Genomic DNA, 14,241 nt, shown 5'->3' on the forward strand with positions numbered 1-14,241 from the left:
TATCCTAATTAGTGAAGTGTGGGTGGGGCCCATATCTCCTTGAGTGTGGGCGGGGCCAATATCTCTTAGTAGCATGATTATGTATATGGTATGTGGTAGTTTGGGGAGACTCACTAAGCTTCGTGCTTACAGTTTTCAATTTTGGTTTTAGGAATTATCGGTAGCAAGGGGAAGAGCTCGGGATGACTGCAGTGCACGTACCATTTTGTTTAGCCTAGGATGTTTTTACTTTGATATATTGGTATGAGTTTTGATGAGATACTTTGATTTGATACTTTGACTTATGTTTTTGGATGGAATTATTTTGATAGACATGGATATTTTAATAAATAAAAATGAAATTTTTGGTCATGACTTTTGGGATGTTACAGTAGGTCGGGCACTTAGATATGCCTGATAGTATGTTTATTATATGGCATGTGGTATGATGGGGGAACTACTAAGCTTTGTGCTTATGGTTTTCAGTTTTGGTTTCAGGTACTTCTTCTTTGAAAGGAAAGGAGCCAACATGATTACAGCGTATGACACCATGATTCCACACATGAGATCTTTGGGAGTTATACTCTGATTTTGTTTTATTATGACATGTTTTGACTATTGATATAATGGTCTTGATATGGTTTGACACTATGGATGTTTTCAGACAATTGGTTTTATAATTATTAATTATAAATAAATGTTTTGGTCTTAAATTTTGGGATGTTACACATCCCCGACTACCTTTTTTTGCCCAAGAATGACTTGATTTGGATGTTTATAAGTAAATTTATGCAAATCGAAATATGGCATCTAAATACTTTAAATTTCCAAACTCATAAAAATTCGGCATTTCCCATATAAATACCTCATATGAACTCAGATTTAGTTGTTTTTTCCCTATGTGTTCTTTGTTGTATTAACTACAAGTTAGAGCAAATAATCAACTAATTTTATTCATTTATTTTTCTTTCCATCCCAATGATGAAATATATGATGCTTAAACAATCCCATATATTCTAAACTTGTCATCATCATATAACGGATTCAAAACATTTGTATTTATTCAAATTCTAATATCTTTTTTCATAGGCAAAAATTAAGTTTTAACCAATAATTGCCTTGGTTTAAAGATTGAAATTCATAATCTCATTCCTAGCTTCCATGCCTTTAACATATTAGTAACATACTTTGAATCTTTATTTTCTTCATATTTATATAAAAATACTCTCTTTGTATAAATTATAATTTCCACATCTTTAAGATGCTTATATGAATAATCAAGTTAACATAATTATTTATTCGTCTTATAATGGTATTTCCAATTTCATATCACAATCTGACCAATTTTATAACTTCAATGTGAGATTTCTAAACTAAACTACCAAATTTGGTTTTGTTCTTTTATGCTTCTAGTCTCTTATTATCAATAAGATCTAATCACCAATTCAAGAAACAATCTAACAATCTTTATTCAAAATGTTTAAGCTAAGGTTTAGAAATTACATTCAAACTTGGCCTCCACAACTGAAATCAAAGAGGTAGATAAATGTTTTCTTATAACACCTAGTAGATGAATAGTGAACACCTTGAACTACAACATCTTTGTTTCCATTGTCAACACCACCTTTTGCAGAAGATTCATGAACTCCTAATGATGATGAGGACACACCTAAAACTATGACATCTTTTCTTAAACCTTAAAACAAAAACTAAAATAATATTTTAAAGAAATACAATAATATTAAAATAAGAAATTAGTTGAGTAAAGTTCGAAAAATGTACCATGAGATTTTGATTGTCTCTTTTGGCTAATGAGTCAGTTGTCAAAGAGAGTTAAGTAAAATCATAGAATCCAAAGACAAAAATATGTTAAAACTACAACTTAAGAGGATGGGAAATATGATAGATTGTGAACTATTTTGGGAAAAATTATGTCATTCATACTAAAATTAATTGTTAAAACATATGACATTTTTTTTGAAACGAAAAACGAATTAAATAGAAGCCTACTCGTAATATTTCAACGAGCACCCCGAGTTTGAGCTCCTTTACAAGGAAAACCCAGTCCCCATAAGGATTTCTAGGGAAAAAGTCCCCACATGTGGTACCACACGAGGTAGTTTAAGGGAATCGAACTCCCAACCTCATGCCCCACATGGGTATAAAACTCGGTGCATTAACCCAGCTAGGCTGAACATCACTTGCAAAAAAAAAGGAAAAGAAATCAAAGACATAAGTTGATTACCCGGAAGTCAACATCAACAATGTTCTTTTCAAGTGTCCACATCATTCGTTAGAAAGAAAAATCAAAGTAACTCAATTGATAAAAACATCTGACAAATGGAAGAAAAATGAAACACATAAGTTGATTACATGAAACTCAACATCAATAAAGTACTTTTCGGGTGCCCTCATCATTTGTTCAATCGGAGAAAGCAAAATGAAAAAAAATAAGAGAATCCAAACAACAATTTACATTATAAATCCAAAAATAGTGTTTGTATAGAAGTGGTATTAACAGAAATAGTAGCCTCGGTGGTGTTGCTGGTACATACGTAGTTGAGAAAATATGGATGTACGAAAGAGGTGGTCGGGGAGTAACTCGTCAGAGTATGTCTTGAAGGAGTTGTCTGCTTTGGTTTGTACAGGTTTGTGTGAAGCCAAAACAATAGTATGATAATTTGAGATGCAAGGAAGAGGTGAGACGCAAATTCTAAGAATGCATGAGTGTGACATCCCCAATTTACGGCAAAAAAAGATCGATTTCTTTATGCTTTATTTTATAAAATCAGAGTAATCCTTTGATTAAAAGAGTTGCGGGATTTGTTCCCAAAATATGATAAAGATTTATCAATGCATTTTCGTAGAAATGTACTTCATTAACAAGATTCAGAATGTCATGTTTGATACAGACCAAAAGTATAAACAGAACAAAATAGACCTGACAACAGTTATTTATAACTACTGGCCTATAATCCAAAATCTCTCATTATGCCAGCCAACTTATGCTCTCATTCCATAACCTATAATAGAAAGAAAACTGAGTGGGTCAGGCTTGGGAACCTGGTGAGCATATAGGGTTTTCAACTCACAATGTTATATCATATATATGTGTATATATATATATATATATATATATATATATATATATATATATATATATATATATATATATATATATTAGAACTCACAAACTTATACAATTTTACCGTACAAAACAACTCTTATCCCACCCCGTCGATTCTCACACTGACACGATCTAATCTATCATATGAAAATTTACCTCTTTACCTGATCCTTACTCATGGATCTAAAACTAACCTCTCCACCTGATCCATACTCCCGGATCTAAAACTAACCTCTTGATCTAATACATACTCTCAGATCTAAAACTAATATCCTGATCTAACACATACTCCCTGATCTAAAACTGTGCCCAATCCATATTCCCATACTAGGGACAATTAATTATGTATTAATCCACACTCCCGGATTACTAACACGTTTATCTCGTTTATTGACAGTATTGTTTTTTTGAGACCCCTCTCGTAATACGTGTCAATGGATCTTTAGAGTACACCGGTGAACATCAAGTTCACAACACCTACAAGTTGCAAGCCTGCTAGTGTTCCACTGGACTGTCTATAATAGTCCGTGGTTTTCATCCCTACTCTGCTGAATGACGGGAGCCATCGTTTGGGTAAAAGTTTCACTCATTTTTCACATGTCACCCTCACCTCAAGATCTATATCACCTTTTATCTCATTATCCAACTCATCTTTTATCACACACCAACTATCTCATTTACCCTTGTTCTACCCAACATATTTGTAGATATAAAATACATACATACATATATATATATATATATATATATATATATATATATATATATATATATATATAGTTTAACTCGTTTGAAAACTATATAAAACATCCATTCCACACTCATCTCAAATAAACCACAATATATAAACACATAGCATGTTTCTCATAGCAAATACTTCATATTTTATGTGTTGGAAGAAAGTGACTACACATTCACTCATAACATAGATGTAATACATTCAGCCAATACACTCACTTGATAAGACGATGATCGGACAACACCTCGTCTATTATATTAATATTCTTCGCTGAAACCGGGATGTTTTCTCCAAAATCGGGCTTCACGTGGGCAAAATTTCGGCTCGAAAACTATAGTTCTCAGGATCTTCGGGGCTTCGGGACTTGCTTCGGGTGTCGGTGATACAGGGGCTTCGGGGGTGAAAGTTGTCTAGAAATAGGAAGTATAAGGAGTCGAAGATAGAAATTGAGCAACAAACCCCGACTGCCCTTGCACCCTTTATATAGGGTCTGATCCCTGGACTACACTGGGCCAAGGCCCTTACGCTGGGCGTAGTTCAGATAGGAGAGCCAGGTGGCGAAATCTCAGCGGTGCTACGTGGCCCTCTCTCGGAGGACACAAGGCCGAAGTACGTTGGGTGTAACTCCTTCCGATGCGGAGTGTACTTTGCTGTCGACATGTACACTGGGCATACCTACTTGTACGTCGGGCGTACCTTTCAAATCAGATCGGACTCGTCAGCACTTCAGATATTATCTGAATATATAATAAGATTTATATACTTTAATTATTTAAAAAGTTCATAAATTCATATCTCCCACATACGAGCTCCGATTTTGACATTATTTATATCCATGCACAGGTGAGACTATGCTCTACAACTCTTATTTAGACTCCGTCGGCTAATTTTGATTTTATTTTTAATATATTAATTTTAACAGGTCCGGATAGGAAATCTCCGTTAAAAATCCATAACTAATTCATCCGGCGTTCGTTTCTGTCAGTCTTTTTACTATTACACTACTATTAACGAGATCTTCGATTCTCATTTAGATTTGTTTGGCTAAAAATCACTCGATCTCATATTCGGGTTTTGGGTTGTACACTGCTAAGCTGAAACTTAGAAAAATCATAACTTCTTCATACAAAGTCAAATTTGGACATTCTTTTTATGCACGCTCACAGTTAACGCACTCTATAACTCTCGTTTAGATCGCTAAGGCTAAAAATCATTTTTTGTAAATTCACTTTTTACGTCACACAACATCGTGCCGGTTCTATCGCGAAACTTCGACAGGTTATAACTTCTTTGTTATAATTCAGATTTCAACATTCTTCATATGTACGAAATCCTTGTAACATATACTACAACTTATTCAAGATTACTCCTTCTAAATAATTTTCCATCAAAAAGTCATTTTTGACGCTCATTATCCTTAAATTGACTAGCCTGGATCTACAGGCGTTTTAATTATCTCCCCCTTAGGATGATTATGTCCTGGAATCATCAACAAAAATAGGGTTTGTATAATGATTCCATACATTATATCTTTTCATCCTAGGTAATAATCGTAACTTCTATGTTTCTTCGAACGAGTATCTAACTCTTTGGGCTTCTTGACTGTAGACGGCTTAATCTTGCATCTGCTTTTCGTACTATGTTGGACTTTCAATCATAACCTTCATGTTACAAAATAAATACTTATTGTGGACTCCTTCTTCTTCTTAGGGTAAATACTTTCCTTTATCTATTGTAACAGATCGATGGGTCATGCTCTAATGATCTCTCATCGTATGTAACAACGCTTAGACTCAAGTTCCTTAGAGTCAAATTCCAGAATGGAATAGACCTTCTTTCATATTCTAATGTGATATAATCACATTTTTTGAATGTATCATTTCTAGTTACAAGTTTCTTTAACAACGAGCACGATGCCATCGATCGCCTTGATTTCAATCTTCTGACTTAAGTCAGATGTTACATCGAATTTGGTTCTATGAACCATGTAACAAAATCATCATATTCGGACTCAATTTAATATGACCACTAGGGTCAGAATAACAATCATCTTATTAGTCATTACCGAAACGATGGTAACGACATACTTGAATAAAACGAGACCAATCACTAGCTTATTGGTAACCTTGTGACTTTCCCTGATCCAAGCGTGAGTTTTGTGCTTCCGGTAGTATAGGCCTCTACTACCATTCACACCTACTCATACTCATCCCAAGATTGTCTCGCAGTCAACCAAGTCACCATACAAAATCACACAATCAATCAACACATTAGATAACAAAACCAGGGTTTATATTATTTCTTGAAACGATTACACAAAGGTTCAAGTTCACCCTATACTATGCCTCTAACACTTCTTGATACTAGCTATATCTTGATATGAAGTCTTCATCCTTGATTCCTCACATTGTCATCTGCTTTGTCAAGGATGATTTGAAATGCTCTTGCCTTTGGCTGTGGCAGCACATTCGACCTTCTAGCCCCTTCTCTTCTTGGGCAGTTTTGCTTGAAGTGTCCTTCTTCACCACACTTAAATCAGGCTTCTCTTTTGGTTGCGCGTTCATTGGCATAATGACCAGTCTTCCAACATTTGAAGAAGGTCATCTCTTTAGAGCATCTCCCAATGTGCTTCCTCTTGCACTTATCACACCATTTTTCTCCTTCTTTAAACTCCTTCGAATCAGACTTCGAGACTTTTATCTTCTCATCGGGCCCTGAGGATCCTTTAAACTTTCTTTTCTCACCCACTTTGGCCCTCTCCAGATTCTTTTCCCTTATTTGGTCTCGACGTTCTTAGCAGCCCAGATGGCATCTTTCAAAGTGGTTGCTTGCTTGACCATCGGACTAAAGTCCGCTGGTAATCCACGGGCAAACTTGTTAACCTTGGAGAGTTCAGTTGGAACCAGGTAAGGAACAAGCTTTATTTTCTCCGTAAAACTAATAGCGTACTCACTGACGCTCAATCTTCCCTTCTTCAGATTCTGGAACTCATTGTTGATTTCTAGAAGATCCTGCTCAGATCAGTATTGTATTTTCAATTGCACTACAAAATCTTCCTAATACATCTTGCTAGCTTCTCCCTTAGGCATCGAACCCATTAGTAGCTTCCACCAGCTCAGCACTCCAGACTTTAACTGAGGAATCGCAACAGCGGTCTTCTGTCCGATGCTACACTCGCAACTCTCGAACATTATCTCCATCTCGAAGATCCAGTCTATAACTTCTACTGGTGCCAAGCTTCTAGATAGACACGATGGTTTGGATGCCACGAAGTCCTTGTACTTGCATCCACGTTCGCCATTTCCTCCATCCTGGTTCTTTTGCCTAACAATTGGTGGGTTGGCTTGACCAATAATCCCACTGAAGTTTCCTCCTTCCGACTGCCCTTCATTTAATTCGGGCTGTTCAATCGGCATTGAAAGTCCTTCACGATTTTGCTGAAGCAGACGTTAAGTTTCCTCCATCTGACGATCCAACATCATTTGAATCATCTCTTGTATCGCAGCCAGTGTCATTGGCTTAGGTACTGCTGCTACCATAGCTACTTGCTCAACCATAGGTGGTCGATTCCTGTTTTCGTTCACGTTTCCAGCTCCACTTTTGGTTCTTTCTATTTTTGATCTATACACCGAATAAGGTGAATTTAGATCTCTATTTTGATAGACGTTCAAATCATCCTTATCACTCCGAAACGTTTACATGCTAGTTCTAATATCGTAGTCGTACGCTTAAAATCCTAAACACATAAGGTTTCCAGATCCGGTCGGCAACAGACTATAGATCCGAACAAACAATTCCATATATGACAAACATATTAACATTTAGCACATAAAAGCATTTTAGGCATCTTTCCTAAAATATACTAGTGCTCGTGTCTAAAATATGGTAGACACTCATCTCACAATCATCGCTTAGCATTCTAAGTTTAAGCCTAGAAATCCTACAAATTCCTAGTTCGCTTAAACTAATGCTCTGATACCAACTGTGACATCCCCAATTTCACGGCCAGAAAAGACCGATTTGTTTATGCTTTATTTTATAAAATTAGAGTAATCATTTGATTAAAAGAGTTGCAGAATTTGTTCCCAAAATATGATAAAGATTTATCAATGCATTTCCGTAGAAATGTATTTCATTAACAAGATTCAGGATGTCATGTTCTATACAGACTAAAAGCATAAACAGAACAAAATAGACCTTACAACAGTTATTTATAACTACTAGCCTATAATCCAAAATCTCTCGTTATGCTAGCAAATTATGCTCTCGTGCCATAGCCTGTATTACAAAGAAAATTGAGTGGGTCAGGCTTGGGAGTCTGGTGAGCATATAGGGTTTTCAACCCACAATTTTATATCATATATCTGTATATATATATATATATATATATATATATATATATATATATATATATATATATATATATATATATATATATTAGAACTCACAAACTTATATAATTTCACCATATAAAACAACTCTTATCCCACCCTGTCGATCCTCACAATGACACGATCTAATCTCCCGTATCAAAATTTACCTATTTACCTGATCCCTACTCATGGATCTAAAACTAACCTTTCCACCTGATCCATACTCCCAGATCTAAAACTAACCTCTTGATCTGATTCACACTCCCGGATCTAAAACTAATCTCCTGATCTGATCCATACTTTCGGATTTAAAACTGTGCCCAATCCATACTCCCGGACTAGGGACAGTTAACTATGTCTTAGTCCATACTCTCGGATTAATAACACATTTATCTCGTTTATTGATAGTATCATTTTTTCGAGACCCCTCTCGCAATTCGTGTCAATGGGTTCTTAGAGTACAACGGTGAACATCAAGTTCACATCATCTACAAGTTGCGAGTCTGCTAGTGTTCCACTGGACTGTCTAGAATAGTCCGTGGTTGTCATCCCTACTCTGCTGAATGACGGGGGCCATCGTTTGGGTAAAGGTTTCACTCATTCTTCACCTGTCACCCTCACCTCAAGATCTATATCATCTTTTATCTCATTATCCAACTCATCTTTTGTCACACACCAACTATCTTATCTACCCCTGTTCTACCCAACATATCTATAAATATAAAATAAATATACAGTTTAACTCATTTGAAAACTATATAAAACATCCATTTCACACTCATCTCAAACAAACAACAATATATAAACACATAACATGTTTCTCATAGCAAATACTTCATATTTTAAGTGTTAGAAGAAAGTGACTACACATTCACTCATAACATAGATGTAATACATTAAACCAATACTTGTATTAAAATCGTGTTTATGAAAGGGACTATACACTCACTTGATAAGACGATGATCAGACAACACCTCGTCTATTAAAATAATATTCTTCGCTAAAACTGAGATGTTTTCTCCAACAGCAGGCTTCACGTGGGCAAAGTTTCGGCTCAAAAACTGTAGTTCTCAGCATCTTCAGGTCTTCGGGACTTGCTTTGGGTGTCGGGATTGATACAGGGGCTTCGGGGGTAAAATTTGTCTAGAAATAGGAAGTATAAGGAGTGGAACATAGAAATTGAGCAACAAACCCCGACTGTCCTCGCACCCTATATATAGGGTCTGATCCTCGGACTACGTTGGGTGTACCGAGGCCCTTACGCTGGGTGTAGTTCGGATAGGAGAGCCAGGTGGCAAAATCTCGGCGGTGCTATGTGGCCCTCTCTTGGACCACACAAGGCCGAAGTAAGTTTGGCGTAACTCCTTCCGACGCGGAGCGTACTTCGCTGTCGACATGTACGTTGGGCATATCTTTCGGATCAGATCGGACTCGTCAGCACTTCGGATATTATCGAAATATATAATAAAACTAATATACTTTAATTATGTAAAAACTTCATAAATTTATATCTCCCTCATACCAGCTCCGTTTTTTATGTTCTTTATATCCATGTGTAGGTGATACTATGCTCTACAACTCTCATTTTGTCTCCGTCGGCTAATTTTGAATTACTTTAATTATATTATTTTTAACAGGTCAGGATAGGAAATGTCCGTTAAAAATTCATAACTTCTTCATTTGACGTACGTTTCCTTCTGTCTTTTTACCGTTGCACTACTATTAACGAGATCTTCAATTCTCATTTAGATTGTTTCGGCTAAAAATCACTCAATCTCATATTCGAGTTTTGGATTGTACACTGCTAAGCTGAAACTTAGAAAAATCATAACTTCTTCATACAAAGTGAAATTTAGACATTCTTTTTATGCACGCTCACGGTTTAACGAACTCTACAACTCTCGTTTAGATCGCTAAGGGTAAAAATCACTTTATCGTAAATTTACTTTTTACGTCACACAGTGTCGTGTCGGTTCTATCACGAAACTTCGACAGGTTATAACATCTTTGTTATAATTCAGATTTCGACGTTCTTCATATGTACGGAATCCTTGTAACATATACTACAATTTAGTTAAGATTACTCCTTCTAAATAATCTTTCATTAAAAAGTCATTTTTGACGCTCATTGTCCTTAAATTGACTAGCCCAGATTTACGGGCGTTACAATGAGCAAAAAGGAATCACCTTGTGGTGCTACGTTCTACTATGAACATAACCATTGGCATGAGGACAGAGAGGATTAGGGAATTAGAGTTTAAGAGAGGAAAATATAAGAGAAAGATGGGTCGGTGATTATTGTTTTTGGTCAGATTTATTGAGAATCTGGTATGTCGTAAATAAATAGAATGATTTGCTTTAATTAATTGATAAAATAATTACTAAATTTAAAGATTTCATAATTAAATGTAATTGTTTTCGAATTGTGAAAGCTATTTTAGAAAGTATGGAAAGGTTACGGAGCCGAGTGATTATTGTCAAAATAAACAGCATTTGAATATTATTTTGAAAAGATAATGACAACAATTTGATCTAAAAATAGAAAGTAGAATATAAATACAATAAAAAATAATAATTGTTTCATTGATAGATTAACTGTTATCTTTTTATTTTATTTATTATTATTATTATTATTTTTAAACAGCAAATTATCCTACTCCTAAACACCACCTAATCTAATCCTATACACCACCTAAATCTCTTTGTAAAACTTGAACCCATAACCTCTTATTTGAAAGAATCACTGTTTACCGTTAGGCCAAAAACTCTTTTGTAACCGTTATCTTTTAATAATTAGGGATAATGAATTAAGAGGGTAATAAGATTTTCAGTTTGTCCGTATTAAGTCACTAAGGTTTTTTTTTTTTTTTTTTTTTTTTTTTTTTTTTTTTTTTTTGCATATTAGACCAATATGGTTGTTATTACCGTTTAGAAATAGTCATTTTACAGGTTTTAACGAGTAAAAAGGACTATTTCTAAACGGTAATAACAACCATATTGGTCTAATACGCACAAAAAAAACCTTAGTGACCTAATACGGACAAACTAGAAACCTTATTACCCTCCTAAGTCATTAACCCTAATTTTAAAGACATTGAGAATATATGACCATCAACAGTAAACTACTTCGTTTAGAACTCGCGTTGTCCCATATAACATGCTACTCCTCTATATGGCGAAGCTCTTCATCTATAGTCGTCCATTTGGGGACATCCGATAAAATTGGAACGATACAGAGAAGATTAGCATGGCCCCTGCGCAAGGATGACACACACAAATCGAGAAATGGTCCAAAAAAAATGTTAACCTTTCGTCGTCTTCTCTGGAACCCTAATTCCCTTTTCAAATGCTAATAGAGTTCAATTGCAATTCTTACATTTAAGTAGTTCATCTACTGAAGTCATGATCAGACAACATGTGAATTCTATGGTCAGATTGATCTTCCTGTTGATACCTTCAACCATTTGTGGCAAGTAAGGGTGATCTTTCTTTCTATAAAGTCTCATTTAAGTTTTTTACTTTTCCTGTCATTAGGTTTCATGCTTTATAAACTTCCATTTATGTGTTGTATATAGTATGTATGTATTTGTGTATGTGCTGGTTTTTTTTATTCATTTTGCAACTTCAGTTTTTTAGTTCATGTTGTGATTTTGCTTTTTATAAAATAATTGATAATAAACATTCTATACAAGTCCCTGTTGGTTTTACATTTCCATTGGTTATCAAATGTAGACATTGATGGGAGGTATCAAAGTGGCATTTTGTTTTTGTAGATATGGATGTGTTCATGTAAACGTTTAAATGACAAAAAAGAAGTTATTGATAAAATGTTGCATATTTATGTAATGAAGATCGTCAATCATATGAGTTTCTGGACTTAGAAGTTCCGGAAGGATTGTGAGATAAGTTTAAATATAAGCAATTATTTTTAGTCAAACAAATCAGTCACATTGATTAGTAAGCATGTTTTCTAGATAATTAGGGTTAATGACTTAGGAGGGTAATAAGGTTTCCAGTTTGTCCGTATTAGGTCACTAAGGTTTTTTTGTGCGTATTAGACCAATATGGTTGTTATTACCATTTAGAAATAGTCCTTTTTACCTGTTAAATCCGGTAAAAAGACTATTTCTAAACGGTAATAACAACCATATTGGTCTAATACACAAAAAAAAACCTTAGTGACCTAATACCGACAAACTGGAAACCTTATTACCCTTCTAAATCATTATCCCTTTAATAATATTTAGATATCAATAAAAAAAAGAGAGAGATATTTTGTATGCCACTTTTTTGGAGGTGATTTTTTTCCACATTTACATTTGTTGTCATCCAGTAATTAAGCATCAAACTCATTCCTACGTACGTAACAACAAATTATGTAGCCTGTAGAGTCTTGACCCAGTCATTGGTCCAGCACATATATTGTCTTTCACTTGCTGTACGTGTTTTGTGCCACTCCATTTAGTAGTGGCAAAGCTTTATCCAACCCAAATTTTCTTCTCAACAGGTCGCAACCGCCATAGCCACATAAACTCGACATCCATTTATACACCAACGTGACTATATATTCTACATTATCCTTCATCACCTTCCACCACTTTTCCAATATATTTCGATTATCATCCCTTATTTCAGATTTTAAAAACCTGCAACCATGTTAGAAGGAAAAGCTGTGATCGGGGAGACTGATATGCTTCAATCCATGCAAGAAGATGCACTTCAACTCGCAGCTAAAGCACTCGACTTCTTTGATGTAACTGAAGCCACTGATATAGCCCGAGTGATTAAACAGGTAAGGGATCAGTTTAGTTGTTTTAAATGGTGTTGAGAATAGATGATGAAATCTTGATCGAATGGTACTTGAATGTTTAATGCAGGAATTCGACGCGATGTATGGAGGTGGTTGGCAGTGTATCGTAGGGACTGATTTTGGGTCGTTTGTGACTCATTGTTATGGTTCTTTCATTCATTTTTCTATTGGGAGTCTTTCTATTTTGCTGTTTAGAGGAGCAGCAGCACCAGAGATCGATAACTTTTCGACATTGGAGAGTGTAAAAGCATGATCATTTTTTCACCTTTTTTTCTTTACTACGTTGTAGTGTTCTTTTCTTGTAACGAATTCGTTTTCAAAGTAGAAATCAAGAATGAAAGAGAACAGATCGCGCGTGTTTGTCCATTGTTAGGAAGGAGTGCGTGGAAATATGGCATATGGCGTATGGCACCCGAATGGATCTTAACCCGACCCGACACTCCAAACAACTTAAGCTATATGTGTTTTAGGGTTACTTCTACGAATCAAACAAAACACGAGATAACTTGCCCTTCATGAACCACACGTCAATCTATCCACATATGTACTATATATCTGGTCCCATGCATCGTGGCTATATATATGTCACATTTTACTTTGTTTACAAGTACTTTAACTAAGGAGGCCGAAATGAAAAGTTTAAAACAAATACTATATATATATATATTTTTTCTATACATCACACTCTAATTTAATTTGTCAAATAAATAATTTTGTGGTTATTTTGAATTAATTTTTTTCTAAATGTTATTTTATGAGTTTTTTTTTTTTTTTTTTTTTTTTTTTTTTTTTTTTTTTTTTTTAAATTCTACATAATACTTTAATGTAATAATTGCAATAAATATAGTAATAAATGAATATCAATTTCATATATCAACTTACATTTTAATTTCATAATTACCAAAATTAACGTTCGTTAGTTTTTTGTTTATTTATTTAAATTTAAAAGATAAAAAACATTTCATTATAATAATTCATTATTTTTCTTATTTTCTTATAAAATCAAAGTTCTTAAATATTTTGATATTTATATTAAATTTTTTTTTGTTAAATTAACTCATTTAATAAATAGGTTTCATAACTACTGATGTTATATATAAGGGTCTTTCAATCCAATCTGTTACTTATATTTGTGATTATTTACCTTTATAAAAAAGATTATTTTTATAAAAATAATAGATTTTCAAGATATAAAATTCTATAGAAAAGTTG

The 14,241-nt window shown here is 34.4% G+C and overlaps 1 protein-coding gene and 1 non-coding gene across 2 annotated transcripts; both read left to right on the forward strand.

Annotated features, from left to right (window-relative positions):
* The first annotated feature begins 11,416 nt into the window (after nt 1-11,416).
* LOC145007657 (U6 spliceosomal RNA) lies at nt 11,417-11,519 on the forward strand. The gene has a single exon (XR_013663031.1). It is a non-coding gene; the product is annotated as a U6 spliceosomal RNA (small nuclear RNA).
* A 1,195-nt stretch (nt 11,520-12,714) lies between these two features.
* LOC145003906 (Dynein light chain type 1 family protein) lies at nt 12,715-13,376 on the forward strand. Its single transcript, XM_078962811.1, has 2 exons — nt 12,715-13,011; nt 13,097-13,376. The coding sequence occupies exons 1-2, from the start codon at nt 12,874-12,876 to the stop codon at nt 13,280-13,282; spliced, it is 324 nt and encodes a 107-aa protein (XP_078818937.1). The 5' UTR covers nt 12,715-12,873; the 3' UTR covers nt 13,283-13,376.
* Nucleotides 13,377-14,241: the final 865 nt, after the last annotated feature.

Source organism: Lactuca saligna, chromosome 7 (assembly GCF_052625555.1).
Source record: "Lactuca saligna cultivar CGN05327 chromosome 7, ASM5262555v1, whole genome shotgun sequence".
Lineage (NCBI taxonomy): Eukaryota > Viridiplantae > Streptophyta > Magnoliopsida > Asterales > Asteraceae > Lactuca > Lactuca saligna.

Bases quoted from the DNA above. Each gene is read 5' to 3' on its own strand.
- LOC145003906 (XM_078962811.1), top strand. From the start codon at position 12,874: ATGTTAGAAGGAAAAGCTGTGATCGGGGAGACTGATATGCTTCAATCC. The intron at 13,012-13,096 runs GTAAGGGATCAG...TGTTTAATGCAG, and splicing joins TAGCCCGAGTGATTAAACAG to GAATTCGACGCGATGTATGG.